Below are 21478 nucleotides of genomic sequence, written 5' to 3'. Positions count from 1 at the left end.
ATAGGGAAAGCAATGCCACAGTAGTGAGTCTTGCTTCAGACATCAAAACTGGCGAGAGCTAGCATCACTGCTATGGAAGAGAGTTCATGCTGCTCAGATGGTCCAGTACCTGCTCTGATAAGTCTTACTCTTGCTGCAGTCTCAGTATCCGTATGACACCTACCACCATAGTAACACCAGGGCTCCACTGTTCATAGAATCATAAGGGTGGAAGAGACCTCAGGAGGTCATCGAGTCCATCCCCTTGCTAAAAGCAGGAACAATCCCAACTACATCATCCCAGTCAGGACTTTAAATCCTCTAGGGATGAAGATTCTACCATTTCCCCACACAACCCACTGCAGTGCTTCACCACCCTCCTAGTCAAATGTTTTTTCCTAATATCCAACCTAGACCTCCCCCACTGCAACTTGAGACCATCGCTCCTCATTCTGTCATCTGTCACCACTGAGAACAGACTCTCTCCATCCTCTCTAGACACCCCCCCCACATCCCAACTTTCAGGTAGTTGAAGTTAGTATCAAATCCCCTGCCCCCCACTCTTCTCTTCTATAAACTAAATAAGCCAAGTCCCTCAGCCTCTCCTGTTGAGTACTGTGGTTGTTTGCGGTCTTCAGGAGCTAAGTGATCCTTGAAACAGCAGTGGCCAAGTCCGTATTGGGCCTTCAAGGTCAGGAATCAAATTATAGATTGTGGCCAGTATTGGACAGCGAGTCAAAAGAGAAAGGCGTACACCAGTTGATGTGCTCAGGAGATTGCTTTTGGCCTGCTGTTCAAAAGGTTTCTTTTCCCCACCATCGTGCCTGGACTTAGTCAGGCAGCCATGCCAGACCACTGTCAGATCAATTTTGCTGAAAGAAGCAGTGACCATCTCTGTCAGCAGAGGGTCTACCAGTCTCCTTACTGCTTTTCACCAGGCATGAAGAACCGGCACAGAATTGCAGATGGTGGCTCAAACTTTGTTTAATGCCTCAAGCGACACCCAGTTGTGTGACTGGATAAATCCTGTGAAACACAGCAGGGAGCTTAATGTCTGTTGCTTCTCCTATGACTCTTGGGATCTATATTTGTATGTAACAACAGAATTGTATGTCTGTAGAGTTGCATGGTAACAGCCTACAACATTTGCATTTTAGCCCCTTCAAAAACATTTCCTATCATTCATTAAATATAATACAAAAGCTTTTCACAGCAATGGCTCAAAAACTTTAGGCCAGACAGCATCCTGGGATATGATAGAGGTCTATAAAAGCATGAGTCATGTGGAGAGAGTGAATAAAGAAAAGTTCTTCATTAGTTCCCATAACATGAGGACTAGAGGACACCAAATGAAATGAATGGGTAGCAGGTTTAAAACTAATATGCGAAAGTTCTTCTTCACACAGCACATAGCCAACCTGTGGAACTCCTTGCCCCAGGAGGCTGTGAAGGCTAGAACTATAACAAAGTTTAAAGAGAAGTTAGATAAATTCATAGAGGTTGGGCCCATGGAGTGCTATTAGCCATGGGGTAGGAACGGTGTCCCTGGCCTCTGTTTGTGGAAGGCTGGAGATGGATGGCACGAGACAAATCGCTTGGTCATTGTCTTCGGTCCATCCCCTCCGGGATACCTAGTGCTGGCCACTGTCGGCAGACAGGCTACTGGGCTAGATGGACCTTTGGTCTGACCCAGTACGGCCGTTCTTATGTTCTAAGCTCAGGTCGGGGGTCTCATTGGACCAACTTGATTTTCATGCAAACCTGCTCCTGGGTTCACATGTGACCTTTGGTGGCCAGGCCGGCAGCTATCCTGCCCAAGATGGCCGCATTCCTGTGCCTAGTGCGGAGGTCGTGGACATTGGAGGTCTCCCCCCAAACCTCGATGAGGTCCACGATCTCCGCACTAGACCAGGCGGGCGCCCGCCTCTTACAACCCAGGGCAAGATCCTGTGAGCGGCCAGTCTGGTCCTGGGAAGAGGCGGAGGGTTGGGTGGCAGCAGATGGCTGGCTCATGCCGTGCCAGGTGCAGAGTCTGCTGGCTGGGTGCTGGCAGGCTTGCAACTGGCACGAGCACTGTAGCCAGACTGTGCCCCTTTAAGGGATCGGGGCCGGGAAGGGGGCAGAAAAGTTTCCCTGGTTGGGCCCAGAGTGGCCACCAGGGCAAGCTGGGAAGGGCTAGCCTCCAACTAGTTCGAATTAAGTGGCTACACAGCCCTTAATTCGAACTACTTAATTCGAACTAGGCGTTAGTCCTCGTAGAATGAGGTTTACCTAATTCGAATTAAGTGCTCCACTAGTTCGAATTAAGTTCGAACTAGCGGTTTGCATGTATAGACGCTATGAAAGTTAATTCGAACTAACGGCTGTTAGTTTGAATTAACTTTGTAGTGTAGATATACCCTCACAGACAGAAAGCTGTTGCTTGCCATTTCAGCCAGACTGACCATTCCCGCAATGACCTTAAAACATGCATATTACTTCAAAGAGACTTTAACTCCAGACTTCAATGAGAAGCTTCAGAATTGTCATTCATGCTTAAATTTGACACTTTATGTATGGGTCTAAACAAAGACTCTAATTATCTCACCTATTACAAAGATAGCTTCCCCTATTATCACCCCTATGTCATTACCTCACAGACACTAACCTTCCCCCCTCACCCACACTCTTCTAAAATTTGATTTGTCAATTTCATGTGTGTTCATTTTTTTGTTTGTATCCCTTTGGTATATATGGCTGTGCCAATTTTCTTCCACAAATTGATCTGAGGAAGTGGGTCTGGCCCACGAAAGCTCATCACCTAATAAACCATCTTGTTAGTCTTTAAAGTGCTACATAGTTCTGTCCTTTGCTGCTGTTTGACCAGGGCTGTTGCTGCCTTTGTCTCTATCTGCTGTAGTCCTCCAGCAGGACCCTGTTGCAGCAGTTGAGACTGGCTAGATTTGTAACCTGTTCTATTGGCTCCCAGACTGTGGATTGAATAGCATCTTCATTGATTGGTTATTGTACACAGCTCAATTCTTTAGACTAGGGATGTGACGGTTTAACTGGTTAAGGTGTAAGCCTCGCCCTTAACAGGTGAGGCGTACTGGTTACAGTTAACCTGTGGAGACTGGAACAACCCCCCCACCCACTGGGGACAGGGAGCTGTGCCAGCTCCACAGGACCCGCCACTGGTGGAAGGCACTCCAGCCCAGACAGAGCAGCCCTGGTCTGCAGTAGGCCCTAACCAGGCATGCCACAGGGCAGGGGCGCTCCAACCCGGCAGGAGCAGTCCTGGTCCAGGGGGGGAGAAGGGGGCACTCCAGCTCAGCCACAGCGCGTGGGGTGGTCGTTTAAGCGGTTAACATTTAACCAGTTAACTAATGAAACGAGATTTTACAACTCTACTTTAGACAAAGAAAGGGGATTTGTGACAAACAGAGTTTAAGCCATACACAGGTCTTATGTCCTGCACACAGGGTGCCTTAAAACAGTAAAGGGACTAACATTTTATGACCTAACAGGTTCAATTGCCAGGTGCCAGATGCACTGATTACGAATAAAGTTATAGCCTGTTAGCTTTTCACTACAGTCTATGTGTTGTGCCTTTGTAAAATACAGGAATATCTTGAAAAACCAGCTTTTATTACATCTATTTATAACCGCTCTAATGCAGTGCCAAATGCTTGTTTTGTACATAAGCATACACACACACCGTATACATTCACTTTGAGACCACAGTTTCTGTTCAATTTAATTACGTTAACTACCAGCTTTAAATAGCCATATTCAATTAGCAGCTGAGCCTCTATCATTTGAACCTAACAGGAAATAATTAAATATAAGCAGTCCTTGCTTTGATTACTTTCCCTCGGCCACACCCATGGTAAAGTGAGGCTGCTAATTGAGGGTGGTTTCTGAATGAACATACATGTTATGATCTATTTATAGTTACTGCATAAATGTATATTTCTGTGCTGTAACCAGTGCTTAAAGTAGATCTAAATAGGAGAGGAAGCTCACCAGTTTTGATAGCGGTCATCAAAGGTCCTGATGTTGTGTGGTAATAAGGTGTTGTGTCATCATCTTGTGGTGATGAGATGCAAGCACAGAGGTAGAGATTAAGAAGCGTTTATCTAATTTAGCTACCTGTGTTTGAGAACATGCCCATCACCAGGCAGTCTGTTTCCTCCAGGGAAAAAGAGAAGGAATTTATCTGAGAGCAGTTTATGTCCCCAAGCAACAGGTCTGCTGTGAAGCAAGCCAAAGTATGTGTCTGCATGTGGGTACATGCATTCACGCAGTTTACTGTTCCGACCTAGTGTTACTATTTAGATTGACCAGGGTGAAGAACCTATGCTGATGTTAGAAGGAATAAAAATAGCAGGTCCTGGAGGTTTTTAGACAGAAAAGTTGGAAATGCATTATATCAGATAAGACACTGCACCGAATGTATGTATCATCTCCATTGGTCATCGCATGTGGATGGGAGGAGAAACCAGCAGAGGAACAGAATTCTCTTTGGAACACGTAGCCTTATTACTGTGCACAGCTCAGTTCTTTAGACAAGGAAAGAGAATTGGTGAGTGTGTAAGGCTGAAGCTACATACACTATGCACATAGGGAGCTACATTATGCACATAGGGAGCTTTAAACCCGTAAAGGCGCTGTGACTCCTAGCTACCAACAGCAACTGCTGATGTGCCACCCAATCACAGGAAGCCCAGAAAGGTACCTGGCCTACCTACTGCGCCCTTTTCTGATCATCTACCTGAGCAGTTAACACCTCTTCAACAAAGGAGTTCTCCTGATGACATCTCCTTCTGTAATCACAGGAAGGATGGAAGGTGCTGTGTCAGGAGAGCCAGCAGCCTTGCAGAGCCCCTGGGCAAGGTGTGTGAGGGGGAGGGGCTTCGGACTACCAGAGGGAGTGGAGCAGCCTGTCCTCAGCATCACCCTCTTCCCACAGACCTTTGTGCTGCCCCCAGCTGTGCTGTGCAGTGCTCCTGCAGTGATATAAAGGGCCTGTCCGGGGACCCTCAGCCCTTTCGAACCATCAGGCCCTAGGGCAGTTGCCTTCTTTGCCCCCTCTTGTCAGCAGACCTATGCTGTGTAACTGCAACTTGAGATGCTTACTCTCAGCATCTGTATACATAAAAAAGAATGAAAGCTCTAGGTGGCTGGTCATGCAAACAGCAGGAGTAAAGAAAAAAAGAGCAATGAACTGTAGGGCCCAGAGTTTAAAGATACATAGCCATTGCTGCACTTAGCACTGCAACACCTTCATGATTTAGGAGCCTGAATTTTATTGTCAAAAGCGATTCAGGAGCATCAACTGTCAATAGGATTTATGCTCCTGAAGAGGCAAATTTGCTACAGATTGGAGACCAGCCTTGCTTCAGGCTCCATCTCCCCTAGGTGTATGCACAGTGTCACAGTGCTGAGAAAATGTGCCCACACACGTCCAAGTGGTGCCCTTGCAAATATCTGTGGAAGTTGTTACACAGGGTTATAGAAATGAATTGTGCCCTAGTGGAAAGCGCAGTCATCTCTGGTGGGACAAACTCCAAGGCTTTGTAACATGCTACAGTGCATCCTGAAACCCCTTCAGACAGTCGCTGGATGGAAATCGAACATCCTTTCACTCTTTCTGAGGAGACAAAGCCTGGGAAAAGAGGTTAGTCCTCATAGGATAAAAGGCTAGAGCTCCTCTCCTACCCACAATATGTGAAGAACGGTTTCCTCCCACGAGGCATGAAGTTTTGTATAGGAAACAGGTAACTGAACATCTTTTTTTTATGTGGAAGTCTAATGAACCTTAGGTAAGAAACAAGAATGGGGGCATATGCTTTATAATATGCTTTGCAGCAGTAAGGTGTGTAAATACTGGAAAACCCTGGACTGGTGGGAAAAAATTGTAACAGCAGCTAGAGGACCTTACTGGAGCTCGGAAATATGCTCTTGGTTTTTAAAGTTAGCCAACGATCAAACATGTATGTGTTGAGAGACTCAGAAGAAGAGAGTAGGAATGTTAAATTTCATGTAATTGACTAGTCGAATAGTCGTTGCATTTTGCATCGACTATTCTATTAGTCGATAGGGTGTGTCCACCTTTGAAGTGTACGCTTTGAAGGGCTACACTTCAAAGGCAGATGCGCTGCGTTAAGCCTGGGGTCAGCTGGGGACTCCCCTGCTAACCCTGGGCTCCATGCGGCGCTGCCCGTTTGAAACGCTGCAGGGAGCCCAGCATCAGGCTCCCTGTGGCGTTTCAAAGCTGCAGCACTGCATGGAGCCCAGGGTTAGCAGGGGTCAGTGGAGGGGTCCCCAGCTGATCCCACTCTTCACGCAGTGCTGCCACTTTGAAATGCCACATGCAGTGTGGGGATACCTCAGCTGGCCCCAGGCTGCATGCGGCGTTTCAGGACCCAGCTTTATGCGGCGCTGCCACTTTAAGTACGCCCTCCTCCTCCCACCTTGCAGCCTCTAATAGAGGCAGCAAGTTGGGGGAAGGGACTAGTCGACTAGCCTGTCAACTATCGGATAAGCATTTGCTTATCGGATAGACGACTAGTTGTTCACATCTCTAGGGGATAGGGGATGCTCTATGCACCAAGATTTGAAATGCTTCCACTTTTGCAGGTAAATTTTCAGTGATGGGTTTCTGACTAAAACATACTCCTGATAACCCAAATAGTGTGGGGGTGACCGAATGCACCTCTACAGTCATACCTTATAGACTCCTGTAATAGTCCCTGTACACAATATGCCTTCTGAGGTATCATTTAAAAACTGGTAACTCGCTGATCAATGGTGAAATGTTTGTAATAACATTATATGCAAAGTCATAAACATAACTTAAAATTAGATCTGATACGTGTTTACCAGACAAGGCTGAGTAAATCAGTTTATCAAAGACAAAGGAGAAGCTGACATCTCTAGCCAGGTGTCATCAAAACTGATGGGCAAAAACCTGTGAAGTGGCCATTCATTGGCAAAAAAAGGGGGGGGGGGCAGGAATAATCAGATTTATCAAACAGCAGCATGGAACCTCTCCCACCTTGAGTCTCCATGACTTCACAGCAGGAAAGGAGATTTATCTAGGGGTAGGCCTCAGGAAAATGCATTTCAAAGGCGGACTGAACTGTAAAGTGAGGGGCAAAAACACCCCACAGTATCTCTCCCTGTCTTCCTCTCTCTCACCTAAGACAATGAAAGAAACAACCTTTGAACTTTGAGAGCAGATCCTGACCTGAGAATTTGGTCAGTAATATTCTTGGGAACATATAGTACGGATTTCACCATTACCAATTCTAGTTTGTTAAGTCTGAGCACTAGAAAGCATTTTATCTTTATTTCTTTTGTAACCATTTCTGACTTTAATGCCTGGAACTTGTACTCACTTAAAATGCCTTAGTAGTTAAATGCACTGGTTTTTTTTATGTAATCAAAACAAACTGAATGTTGTATTTCAACTGAATGGCATGAGTAACTCCATTTAAAGTAACAAGTTGTACATTGATCCCATTACAGGAGTAACTGACCTAAAATATCCAGACTGTCCAGGAGAGGGCTGGCCAGTGCAGAATATATATTTTGGGGGGAAATTTAGAACTGAATTCAGTCAGCTTGTCAGATAAAACGTGCACATGTCTATGTGGTGGGAGATGTCCTTGTTTCAGAGTTTTATTGAATCTGTGCATAGCAACGGGGATGTTGCTCCTCCTTGTCAATTTATATGGTAAACAGACATTCTATAGACAGTCATTAATCTGACTCTTCGATGTTGTGTAGGCAAACTGTTCTGAGTTTAAGGATGCTGATTGGAGCAAAACTCTTGGGGAGTCCATTTACCTTGAACCACGCAGTACTGAAGGTGGGCACCCTAACCTAACATGGAGACACATGGTGGGTGATCTCTGTGGGACGTCAGAGCAAGAACGGACCTCCCACATAGAGCTTGGTGAGTCTCTCAACCAGTGGAGAGAGTTGAGGACTCTGGGTATGTCTACACTACCCTGCTAGTTCGAACTAGCGGGGTAATGTATGCATACCGAACTTGCTAATGAAGCCCGGGATTTGAATTTCCCGGGCTTTATTAGCATAAAGCCGGCGCCGCCATTTTTAAAAGCCGGCTAGTGCAAACCCTGTGCCGCGCGGCTACACGCGGCATGGGCTAGATAGTTCGAACTACGTAGCCATTCCGAACTATTTGTACTACTCGTGGAACGGGGAACGTGGAACGGCTACGTAGTTCGAAATATCTAGCCCATGCCGCGTGTAGCCGCGCGGCACAGGGTTCGCACTAGCCGGCTTTTAAAAATGGCGGCGCCGGCTTTATGCTAATGAAGCCCGGGAAATTCAAATCCCGGGTTTCATTAGCAAGTTCGGTATGCATACATTACCCCGCTAGTTCGAACTAGCGGGGTAGTGTAGACATACCCTCTCTGAGGAACAAACAGCTTATGTTTATTGGGATTGTATCCTGATTTGAATCAGGCCTGAACACACCAAATATCCAGTCTTGCATTAAGTGTCACAAATATACCAGCTGCCATATGCCCCAAAAGTTGAAGGCCTTGCTTTGGTTTGAGGGCTCTGATGTTGTGTAGAAATGAGATTGACTTTGTGGGGAATCTCTACTGGAGGCAGATATGCTCTGGCAATTGCAGAGTCCAGAGTGGCTCCAATGAAGTCTATGTGTAAACAGGTGTCAAAGTAGGCTTTTCTGCACTGAGCGGAAGGCCCAGAGAGCAAAAGAAGGGCAGGATCTTGTTGGATTCCTAGAGGCAGGAGTGACACTTGAAGAATGAGTCATCCAGCTAGGGGAGGATGACTATTGTCATTTGTCGGAAATCGGCAGTGGTGACCAAGAGGCTTTTTGTGAAAACTTGCTGCCTGAGAAGCCAAAAGGTAAGACCCCAGTGCTGGCAATGGTTGTTGCCCACAATGAATCATAAAACTCACTTGTGAGCTGGAAATAGGCATCTTGGAAGTTGAGTGCAACAAAATTCCTCTGGAGTTGAAGGTACAGTTGCTGCAAGCTGAGGAATAGCTCTTGCAGCGGAGTGGGTCCAGGTATTTGAGCAGTATTTGAACAGTCAATCTGGACCAGGACTCTGAACCCTTGCCTGGTACTTAGAGGTTTTTGTCAGCCCTCTTGCAGGTAGGCTGGATGGTTGCTAGAGTTTGCCATATTGCATAGGCCAGTAACAATGGAGCTTCGTTGATAGACAAGGCATCTATCCTTGAGTAGCGATATGTAAATGAGTGGCTGCTGAGGTTCCTATATCTCCTCCAAGGGGATCTGCAGGGCCTCTGCTATACTCTTCACTAACTCTTGGAAAGTTCTGAAGTCATGTGAATAGAATGGTGGAAGGGGCATATCCACCCTATCTGGTGAGGAGGATTTAACCAAAGGAAATGACTCTGTTTCTGACCTTAACTCTTGTCTCCCAGGAAGGTCTGCTGGGTAGAGGGTCCCCTGGGTACCAGAGGCTGTTGTCCCTGGAGATTCCTATTGTGTGACAGCAGTCTATACAGCTGATCACTACAAGGGGCCTGTCACAATGTGCTCTATTCACTACTTGAGGTGCCTCCCTCTGGATGCTCTTAGGAATAGCTCTTTTCAGGTCCAAGGCCCACTTCTGCTGCTCATGGTGCACCCTGCTGTTGCTGCTGTCTCCTACTGTGCTACTCAGGGTGCTTTGCCTTCATGGGTAGGCCCACCAGCCTGGTCACTATAATCCTCTTCTTCTAGGGTATCAAAGTCTTTCCTTAGTCTCAATCACTGCCCCAATGGTGCCACTCCCCCCGGGGAACCCAGGCCAACCCTCTAATTCCAGATTCCAGCTTGGGAACCCTCTAATCAGAAGCTAAGGTCTGCACCATCTTGAATCTTGCTGTCTTTTCCCTGACACTTTTTTTACTCCTTCTGGCTTCCCCCACCCCTAGTTTGCCAGCCCAAATTCCCTCCTCCCATGGAGTTGTGTAGACTAAATTCTATACCCCTACATATATCTCCCTTCTCAAAGGGAGTGCCTTCAGACTACTTCCTGCAGCCCCTTTCTGCTATCCGCTCCCTGGCCTTATAGAAGTCCTGCCTTTTCCTGTGTAAATTAGCTTACTGTAATTAGGGCTTCCCCTCAGCCTAATGATCCCCCAGCTTTCAGCCTAATAAGTTAATTGCCCCCTCTGACCTACATTAACCCCTTCAGGGTGAGAATGGAGAACACATCATATCACTGGGCCCAAGGATTCACAAAGCTCATTATGGTGAGGTTATGCCAGAATTGATGGGACAACCACCAACTGGCTCATGAGTCCTCATCCTTGGAGAGGAAGGAAGCTGGAATGGGAAGATGGTGGCGTTTTGGATGGCAATGTCTGAGTCTGAGACGATATCATCCCGGCTTTCAGTGGAGGAGCTTAGGGATTCAGAACGAGAGGAAGCCTAGGCGAGGCCCGCTGCACCATTATGTCAGTCTCCATGCAAACAAAAGTAGTATCCCCTCCAGAAAGCACAATTATGTGCTAGAAATTAAAATAAGAAACAGCAATGTAAATAAAACAAATACTAATAAATAAAAGAAGAAAACAAGCAAGCTGGATCAAAGCTAGCAAGCAAACGCTGTAACACTCTGACTCAAGCTGCAAGCAGTTGAGAAGGAACTGGAGCAGTGGAAGGTCAACCTCTGCCTATATACTCTGGACAAGAACATGGGGATGTGTCAGACACAGGTGCAGACTCATGGGCATTGCTGATGAAAAATCTCCAACCAACAATACACGCGCGCACACACGCACGCACACATGCACCTAGTATGAAGCACCCATTGGCACAATTGAGAACAAAGCCTTTTCCCCACACAGCAGTACGAACTTGACTTCATCAGGTACACAGTACATATTGGCTTTATAGTTCTGTTTCCACATGCTGAGTGCAGAAAGGAGTTCCATAGCAGTTCTGGTTAAAAAGAACCTGGCGGTAGGATGCCCCTTTATCCAATACAATGTCTGACATTTCTGTTTCCCAGCTGGAATGCAATAAAGACAACTGCAAATGGGAAAAACTTACAAAACAAACAAACATACCCCCCCCACACACACACACAACCACATTATTGTGAAGGAATTAAAACTAAAACTGAAATCTCTTTGCTGTCTACAAATACCATTCCCCAGGAATTCACTTACTTTTTGACATCCAGTGAGCCATTCTCCTTGTTTTCCATGTCAACTGACAGCATGGAGAAAGTAGAGGTTTCTTTAACTTCAGCAACTAACAAATAACCAGAGAAAAAAAAAGCTGTGTTTAATTAACAGTGAATTCGAAAGAGCAATACAAGGAAACAGCAATGAGTGTTCTGCACACCACCACCTTCTCTTTACTTTAGAGAGAAAAATGCAGCCTGGGCCTTGCTTCTCTCTTCAGAAAAGAAGAGAAACTGGCAACATCTTGTAAACTAGGTAAAGCTGATGATCAAACTCCAGAGGTGCTGTCTGCTCTACAGACAAGGACTAAACATTTGATTTAACCCTTTTCCCATGTGCTTTCTAATACGTGTGTATAGGGTTTTCTGTGCCCCCAATATTCTAACATCTCACAAATGTGGTATTTTTCCTCACAACATCCCTGTGAGGGAGGGAGTATTGGCATCCCATTTTACAGATTGGAAACTTTGGTATAAATGAACTAGGCGATTTACCCAAGGTTATACAGGACATTTGTGGCAGAACCAGGAGTTGAATCCATGTCTGTTGAGGCCTATTTCTGTGCCTTAGCCACACGACTTATCCTTCCTGAGCTAGTGAAAGCGTCTCCAGTAGATGAAATGAGTGCAGGGGAGAGAAGTTGAGGCCCATAGTTAGAATGAAATTGAAGAAAAAACGATTTTTTCTCCCTTCTCTCCCTCCCCCACCCCTCCATCTGTGTGCGGGGATATTTTCCCAGTACACATTTTTGCACCACCATCATGTACATGGGTAGAAGTGCAGAGGTGACTCAAGACTCCCCTCTCATCAGCAAGTGATTCCTGTATCACGGAGCTCTGTGTAACTAACTAAATATTCAAGATATTCTTGCAGTGGCATTAATGGATGCCTATGACATGTCACAGAGCCCTCTGAAGGAGAAAAGAATGGGAAATCACATCTATGTAAAGTTTATAAAAATCTAGGATATCAACTAACATTTAAAAAGCACCTTGTGAAAAACCATTATCATATTTAGTATATAATTAATAGGATGCAGAACACCAAATACAACTATAAGAAACTAATCAAAAAGATGATTCTTTCTGCACTGTAGAGCAGATAATTTAATACATTTCTTCCAAATCACTTCTCATTTCATCTAAGGAGATTACTGCAAAATGACAAGTGAAACAATTATACTATTCGCGAAATGTTCTCCCTGACACAGTGAAACAAGATTAAAAGAAGAAATAAAGCTGCAGGTGTGTGGCATTTTCATTTCCAGCACACACACACAGACAAAAACTTGCAGTTTTTAATTGCTGAGATCATCTATTGAGAGTTGCTTTCCTTTTCCCTCCCCTCAATGTACAAGGAAAGATTTTGGAAACTGAGTTACACACATTCACCATTTTATAAGCATCTCAGAAATCATTCACTAGGCAACATTACACCACATTGTCATTTTTCTAAGAAAAAAGTAAAAAAGAAAAACCTACCTACAAGCAACTAAAACAAATCATTTTTACAAGCTTATCAAGAACAGCAAAAGAACCCCCAAGGATTTCTTTCATAAAGTAGGCTGGCAAAGGAATTCAATAAGGAGGTACAGTTTGACACAGTGAAATAAGATCAAGCTGGCTCAGCGCCAGCATGACGTTAGGAACCACATACAAGCTGCACCAACAGCCTTCTGTTTCATGGCTGACTTTTTAAAGGTACAGTGTTCTTCCTGCTCACTTTAGCTAAATCCCTTCAGCATAACTATTTAATCCTATAAATCACGTCTCCTGCTGCAGACTCCACTTAACAACTGCCTTGTAAAGAGCCATAACTCTTTTGAAATTAATGAATCTTTTCCCCCTACCTTTTTTCATCAAAGAACTGCTTTCTCACAACTGCTTACTCTGTTAAATATTCATGAGTGGTTTCCAACTAACTTAACCTGAGTGAAAATAGAGAGAGAATACATTTCAGATGTTTCAGGAACAAATATGCTTCTGAGGTGCTCTCTAACAGTATTTTCCTTTGGAAGAAATCACGGAGGGGCTAGTTTTAGCAATTTTTTTTCAGGAAAGAATTCCTGCAAAGACCAGAAAAATCTACTCATGTATCATTATAAAGGGGAGTAATACACTTAACACTCAACATAAGATTTGTGATTTGCTTCTTGGGACCTCCACACTGTACACTTTTCCCACCCACCCCCTACTACTAAAGGGAATGTATTTAGTAACAGTATATTGGAGCAACTTTGCTCAAACTGTAAAGAAGTTGATCCAAGGATACTTGTATGGACAGTGGAAAAAATTAGGGCTGAATTAATAAATGAATTCATTTAATAACACAAGTGACAGAATACTCTAGCCATAAGCATACACCCTGAAATCGAGTGCCGCCTAATTTCTTTTGAAATCTGTGCACTTCTGGTTGAGCATGAAAAACAAAGAAGTTTGAATGGAAGTGCACAGACTGTTGGAAAGATTCTACAATTGCACCACTGAAATGACTAGACAAAGACAAAAGATGAAAGAAGAAACTCAGGGGAATAGATTCCTCCAGCCTTCCTCACAGTCGATTCATATCTTATTTCACAAATTGATTTACTGATGTCAATTGGAATATTTATAGAGTAAAATACTTCTCACTGTGATTACAAGTAGGGATGTAATAGTGTAGTTCAGTGTTTCCCAAATGGTGTTCCGCGGAACCCAGGGGTTCCTCGAAGTGAACATAAGGGTTCCACGAGAAAATTCCATTACAATAACATTTTATGATTTAAAAAATAATATTCTGTACACATTAAATGTGACTTTTGTTTTTAACTATGTGCAATTAAACTAATTGTAGATCTCATGATCTTGTTTAGCATTTGTTTATTATTATCCTTACTTATTTGTGGTCTACTTTTTCAGCTCCATAGCTAAGACTGTTATTAGGGGTTCCGCAAAATTATTTTGAGTTTAAAAAGGTTCCGTGCCCAAATGAAACTGGGAAACACCGGTTTAGTTGATTACCCAATAAGCAGAAGCATATAGGTTAATGCTATAGACTACATGCATTTCCCTTCCTAACCCCGCCAGTAAATTTTTTAGCAGGCTGGCCAGCAGCCCTCCTCAGTCCTGGACCTACTCCCGCTGTGGCTCTGCATTAACATATATTAGGAGCCGGGCGGCAGCTTGGCTCAGTTCCAGTTCATGCTGGGTACAGGAGCTCAGACCTACCTTAGATGGGGCTGCTGCCATACCATGCTGCTGTCTCTATCAGAGGCAGCAGCACAGAGCTGGTTTTTAAACTGGCTCCTCTTGCAGACCAGCTCCTGCCCGGCACCTTGCGCTGCTGCCTCTGATACAGAGGCAGCAGTGTGGAGTGGCAGGGGGATCCTGGGGGGTGGAGTTGGAGCACACTGGCTGCCAGCTCTGCCCCCAGGGACTACAGAATAGTCGAGTAACTGATAAGAATTCATGAGGTTACTCAACTATTCAATTAACCGATATTTAACACCCCTAATAACAAGTAGCTGGGTTCTGGCCCAATGAAAAGCAAAACCAGACAATTTTACAAATCCATTAGCATGTACTTTTTATTAGTTATCCTAGTGTAATTCTTCCCCCTAATTTTTCAAGCAGGACATACAGTGAGAGAGAACATTTAGGTGGCTCTTCTAACCACTGTTTACACCACTGCAATTCTAAACTAACTTCACAGGTTGTAGATGTCTTTCAGTTGTATAATAAATATTTGCTGTTATATAGATGACTGGCAGTGTTTGACGGGGGGGGGGGGGGGGACACAATTAAATACTGTTCAGCCACATTAAACTATTGCAAAATTCCCTCATACTGCATCTCAGCCTTGATCCAAAGGGGTTTAAACACAAAATAGTTATGAGTCCATCTTTGATTACAGTCTGGGCTAACACAGAACCAGGCATCTCTCTTCGATAGAGGTTTTCTTCTAAGCCAAACCTCTTACAATTATATGCATTCAGCTCAAATCCTACCAAGGTCAGGAATGACAGGTGGAAATTATTACTATCTGATGACTGCTTAGGAACTTATGAATTAAGATGGTGGTCTCTCTCTGATTTCCAGTGGACTGGACATGATGAAATGACAGCCGTGGCTAGCACTGGTAGGTGACCCTAATGGCAGTGGAAGAAAAGAGGTTAAGGTTGACTATCAAGAACCTCTGCTCAACTCCCACTACTAGAGATAGTTCCTCCAAGGCAGTCCTGCTGAATTTTTGGCTGGGCAGTATGGGGGAAAATTGCATTACTGTTGTCTGTGCCATAACTGTTGTGTGAATGGAGCACTTTGATTTCCAGGCTATTAATCTGACATCTTTAAGATCACTCCAGTCACTGAAAACACAGTAATAGTGGTTTTGATATTGTACGCAAGAATTAAAGTCCATTTCCTTGGCAATTTTACTTTGCCTGCATTATGCATTGACAGATAAATAAACAAAGCACATCCAAACCATGGAAATAGTATACTTTTGTGTGAAGACACTGCATGCTTTTTTGGTATTTTAAAATTTGTTTAGAATGAATAAATACGCACAAAAATCAACTGGAGTAACAGACACTTTTGAAGCTGTGTTACACAGTAAAGGAACCACCGTCATTTCACATCTTACATCAAGTACTGGAAAAGGCAGATGTGTTTGTTAGAGTTCACCTGCACAACCAATTCTCTTTGTTTCTCAAGCAAGCAAGCAAGTTCTAAATGAGGACATCTTGAGTTTGCAGCATCAGCTGGTTTCTAACTTTGGCAATGAACTGACATTTGACAATACAAACATCAGGCTATTCACTCACGTCCTCTCATTTCTTCCATCATGCTGTTCAATTAAACATTAGCGTATTTAAAATAAAGTTCAAATTGCACATGTCTTCTGCCTAAAAGTCCTTCAAAACCAGATGTATGAATCCTATACATTAATGGCCTAAGAGGCCAGTAGCTGAGCCCTAAGCCCCATGTTTAGTTATTTTTAATCAGTTCTGAGGTAACAAATAATTTAACAAGGAGATATTATTTGCAGAAATATTGCTGGAGTGTGAGGGAACAGGCAGTGGACAGACATGAAGCTTCGTTGACCTCTGTTTACTGGTAAAAGGTATTTTCCAGGTCACACTAGGAATGAAATGAAACTAGACAGTTCCAGGTCTTTGGGTGAGTTCTGGGTGGCCCTACGCTTATTTTATCTGCACAAGATCAAATGTTCAGAAATCAGTGCAAACATTGTACATTTATTAATATTCAAATGTTAACTTTTTACTGAGAAACTTTTCAAGTCCCTAGAAGAGTCTGCAGTACAAGAAAAACCAAATGCCTCACACATGCATGGCAGCAAAGTGTAGCAAATCTGTAGTGGAAAAGAGATACTGGAATTCAGATCTGGGAGAGCAAGATAGAGCCAAATGTCTTTTCTTTTGCAATGAGATTGGGCAGAAAATGTCAGCAAATTTGTACAAAGGGAATCAAGCGAAACAAATAAAATCAAATCACTTTCACTTTAGAACTTCAGTTTTCTGCTAGGACACTTTTCTTGAAACACCAAAACAACTAGTGTTAAACAGAGTGAAATGTAAGCTCATAAAAGTGCGATAATCCCCCTTTGTATTCTTCTTTTTTTAAATAATGCACGATTCTTTTTTCATCTCATCTTCAATTCAGCAGCAAGTCCTGGCTCACCACACAGGACTGTTGCAAGTTGCTCTAAATATACTTCAGGGCAAAGCATGCATTTTTAAGGAAGCTGCTTGGGGAGGAATGCAGCAGTAATTGAGTCAGAAGGAGGAAACTGATTTTTTTTTTTTTTTAAATCCCATTCCCTCTCTGAAGTGCACAGCAGACCTCACTTACCTTTCTTGATAGCCAGCAAAAGGCAGCCTTCCTCCAGCACAGCTGCACCCACATGCAGAGTTCCAAATAGAAGATGCTCTGGCCAATCACAGACAATATGTCAGGTACTGTGGCATGCTGGGAGCTGTAGTCCATAACTCCAGAGCAAGAGTAATGGTTTAAATCAGTGTTTCTCAAGCTTTTTTTTTTATATAAAGTGCCTCTTTAAAAAAAAAAAATTATAAGTACTCCCAGTACCTACAGTTTTCAGACACACATTTTTTTTCTGCCATTGTTTAAACAACTTAATCATAGTTGGATGGGTGATGAAATTTTTCTGTGTAAAAACTACAAAAATAATAAAAAGCGCTGTAAAACTTAAAACAAAATTCAGTTTTCTCCAAATTTCAGTTGTGTTGACATACCCCCCCAGACTTCTCTCAAGTACCTCCAAGGATACTCATATCATTGTTGAGAAACACTGGTTTAAATTTTACTGTCACTATGAGATCTGAATAAAAATATACAGACCTGCATCGAAGACTCTCTAGTTGGTAAGAAGACTTCCTGCATGATCCATTCATTTTTAAAATATTGATTAAAGGGGCAGGTAATCTGATTTACTCTTTGCCTGTAAACAACCTAGTAGCACTGTATAAGTTACTTATACTATTTAAAATACACTTATGGAATAAATGAAATAAATGATATGAGACACAGACTGGGAGTTCAGGAATGGAGGATTCTGCTGTGTGTCATTGCAGGTCAACATGATATTTAAAATCTTCATACTGGTTTTCTTTATATTTCCTTGCCGTTAGACAGGAAAGAACACCCATAAGTTAAGAGCTTAAGCAAAGAAGAGCAAAAATGCTCAGAGATTTTACCCAAACTTAAGGCAAAAATCCTAAATTCCCCTTCTTAAGAAGAATCTTATACAACCAGATATTTTTCATCTTCTGTCCAATGGTGAATAAATCATCTGGCAGTTTTACTGTTAAAATTAATTCTTGCCAGGATTTAGATGGATATTTGAAACGGATACACATTTAGGCTGGTCCATTGCCAATCTACCTGCATAATGATCTCTTACCAAAAAACAAACTAATAATAAAGTCATAGTTCACACAACCTGCTCTCTCATTCACCTCCAAACTATTCATTCTGGGCTCTAAACATTTATTAACTTGCCACAAAGGGACTGTATTTTCCCATCAACTCCCTAGTTTTCTGTAAGTTTGATTATCATTCCTTAATTGCAATAGGATAGAATCTGTTACTTACCTTCCTACACAGCTTTGAGCCATTACCCTTGCTTGCCTTGCCCCACCTTGCCTTCTCCAGTAATTTCACAAAGGGCAATTAATGTCCCAAGCCACACATGCCATTGTGTGTGTCAAGACCAAAAATGGCTATTCGTGAGCAGGACAAAGAGGTCACTGGAGAGCAGCATGAGGCACTTTCTTTTCCATGAGGCCCCCTGCTGGTCCTGGAGCAAAGATCCAACCTCAAGGACTTCATATGTGTTTTTGAATGACTGTGTGTTGTGCTGTTGCAAAGCAGGTACACCTGTGCAAAAAGCCAGAATCAGCAGGGTGTCAGTGGTTTGCAAGCCACGCATCAAGCAGAAAAGGTGCTAAGAATAAAGTAGCATAAACTGCACATCTTCAAATCTGGCATTCAACTGGCGTGCCTAACAAGTGCAAACACATACTTCAAGGCCCTGATCCAGAAAAGTTAATTACCTGCTTAGGGGGTCCCATGCTTAAAATTAATTATGATCTTATAATGTGTTGCTAGGTTGAGCCCAAGGTGATTTACACTGATTCACACCCTGTGCATCTACTTCACTGGAATGACACAGGGTATACATCAGAGCAGAATGGAAGAGCAATGAACAGGAGGCTATCACATTCTGGGGTGCAATCTAGACCTATGAGGGGCTGTGTCACTACCTGACTTCCAACCTGTGTCTCTCACAATACTTCACTGCTGGAGCTCCCTACTAGGTTGACACCATTTCAAAGGCAAAAGCAGGACACATGCAGGAGCCTCATTCCCTCTGTGGCCCTGGCCCTGCTCCTTTTCTTCTTCCCTGAGGCCCCACAGCAAAGTCAGGCCAGAAGTCAAAGCCAGGCTATGCTAATAGTTCACCAGGGAGCCTGGGCAATTACGGGAGGTGTGTGTCTGGGGGGGAAGTTCCTCCACTTGCCCTGGGTAACCAAAAGCAAGGTACCAGCCTGTGTCCCTGTGCCCTAAAGTATGCTGCTCAGGAAAGATAGAGGGGCCAGGGCATCTCAGAGAATCCCAGGCTCCCTGAGTGACATCTTACCACTGCCCACCTCTTGGCTTGGCCAAGAGACAGGGCCTTGTGGAGAAAGAGGCCTCTTGGTGAGGGGAGGTTAAGGCCCACTTCAGTCACCCTCCTGGAAAAGGCTGGTGCCATCCTTGAGCCTTTGGCAGTTTATTACAATATTATTATGATGGCATGCCAAGGGTGAAGACAAGCATGCATTTGGACACAAAGTAAAATAAAGGAAAGGGTTCCTGTCATATCTTACACCTGTTTTACTTGTGTTGGATGAATGAAGTAGAGGGAGTGTCTTGTGCACCTGTCCCTTCTCTTCCTTTCCTGAGGCAATAATTGCCATTTCTCTTCTTCCGATATATTTTCTCTCTCATTTCTCTTTCCTATCTGTTCTCCTCTTGCAATCTTTCACCTTGTCTATTCATTTTTACTTTTAAAGTCTTGGTTAGTGATTTTATTAACTAATGCTTAACATGCACACTGTGTGTAGAGGGAGGGAGGGGATGGATATTGAGTCCTCCAGCTTTCCCACTCATCATTCCCTTCCTGTGTGCTTCATCTGCCTTAGCTAGCTTGATGCCATGATTGAAGATTGTTAAGATAAGAACTGCTTTTAGCTCCTGAAAAACTCAACAGCCCCATTTCCAATTCCTTTTGACAAAACGTACCTTCGAGTGTCTTCCTTTTACCTTAGATATACTCCTTCCCCTGTCAAGAACACAGTCCCCAAAGAGTGCCATAAGCCATTAACAAGTGGATTCAAAATAGGTGGTACCTGTAAAGCAACATAAATTGAGCTAAGAATGGCTGTTAGACTTTTCAACCATAATTCCAATTCAGAACAATGCATCAATAGCCTGCCTATCCACCCTAACATCCATGAGATCTATTAACACTTCCAAGAACAATCTCCTTCTGTTTCTGATTAGGATGATATTAAATATAGCAAAACATGGTACACACACAGAAGAAATATCCACGTATCACCTGGTGGTAGCCAACAAGTGACCTGGATCCCTAAGTTTCCTGGTTCAGTCTACTGTTGAGTTGTTGTTAGTCAATACATTTCAGTACAAATCCAAAACTGGAAGATTTGTGGTCAAACCTAGGTATGAGTAGTGTCTTCTAGGAGGATTGCAATTTCTGTTACTGCTAGAAATGTAACTGCTCAAAAAGTGATCCTTCATCATGAAACAGTGGTTGCCCAATTTATGTACTACCTGCAGCTGTCAAGAGTAACACTACTGATTTGGCACATGGTTGTTTTGATTTTAGTGATTCCCCTGTCCTTGAATAATGGAAACAGCACCTCTGTAGGAAAATGTTGGAACCAGGGGTTCTCAAACTTTTGGTTAGGACCCAATAGTGGGTCGTGACCCCATTTTAATAGGTTACAAACCACAGTTAGTAGTTCTGCAATTTAACATTTGAATTCTTTGAGAACTCTTGGGTGAATGCCATCTGGTTCTGGTGAATTGTTACTGTTTAGAGGAGGATTTTGGAACAAATTGGTAAACTAATGACACCTGTCTGAGACAATTCCTCATTTTTGTCACCTGGGTTCATTATGTAGGGGTTCCTTTCCATCAAAACAACACAGAACTGGCTCGAGCCCCATCCTGTGATCTTGGAAATCTATACACCACCCTTAGGCACGTCTGAGAAGTAATGCTTCCCCACTAACTGGCACAGAGTCTGGATGTAGAAAAGAAATATTTAATAAAAGGAAGGGAAGTAACTTGGTGTTAATTTGGGGAACTACCACAAACAGGGGTCATAAACAGGGGTAGAAGTCCCACTCCAAGTAGATTGAGCAGTGTCCTTTCCCACTCAGGTTCTTAAGTTCAGCCACCAAAAAGTCCCTTTCATGTGCCCCATGATTCTCTGCTCCCTACTCACAGTTGCTGTCCTTGGACTGTGCTGATCCCAAGCTCTGAGGTGCATCTGCAGAGTTGATTTCCCATGCTGAATGGAAGGGGCAGGGATAAAGAGACACTTTACTTCCTCTATTGCTTGGGCACTTGCTCGCTGCCCCTCTCTTCCAGCCACCCTGTTGGCTGCTCACTTGTAATTCCTGCTGGCCACCTGCTCACCACTTTCACTGTATCTCACCAACACCCACTCAGTGCACCTTTCCGCCACCACCCCACTGGCCATTCAGTGTGCC

At 43.6% G+C, this 21478-nt stretch overlaps 1 protein-coding gene across 5 annotated transcripts in view; it reads right to left on the bottom strand.

Moving 5' to 3' along the window:
* The window catches only part of SAMD13 (sterile alpha motif domain containing 13), a 34255-nt gene extending 17050 nt beyond the window's left edge, over nt 1–17205 (bottom strand). For 2 of the 5 annotated variants that reach the window (XR_012905940.1, XM_025183189.2), the window contains exons 1-3: nt 17025–17205; nt 13022–13099; nt 11155–11239 (exon numbers count right to left, since the gene is read on the bottom strand). Coding sequence is in view for 4 of the 5 variants with exons in the window: in XM_025183189.2 (XP_025038974.1) it covers nt 11155–11239; nt 13022–13031 (95 nt within the window). In the remaining variant the exon portion in view is untranslated. Of the gene's footprint in view, nt 1–11154; nt 11240–12653; nt 12919–13021; nt 13100–17024 lie in introns of those variants that run through there. The other 3 variants (XM_006120290.4, XM_025183188.2, XM_006120292.4) reach the window with 3 other exon arrangements.
* Between the last annotated feature and the right edge of the window lie 4273 nt (nt 17206–21478).

The sequence above is a fragment of the Pelodiscus sinensis genome, chromosome 9 (genome assembly GCF_049634645.1).
Source record: "Pelodiscus sinensis isolate JC-2024 chromosome 9, ASM4963464v1, whole genome shotgun sequence".
In the NCBI taxonomy this organism is placed as follows: Eukaryota; Metazoa; Chordata; order Testudines; family Trionychidae; genus Pelodiscus; species Pelodiscus sinensis.
Note: the sequence above shows the minus strand (reverse complement) of the source record. Positions and strands in the feature narration are given on the sequence as shown.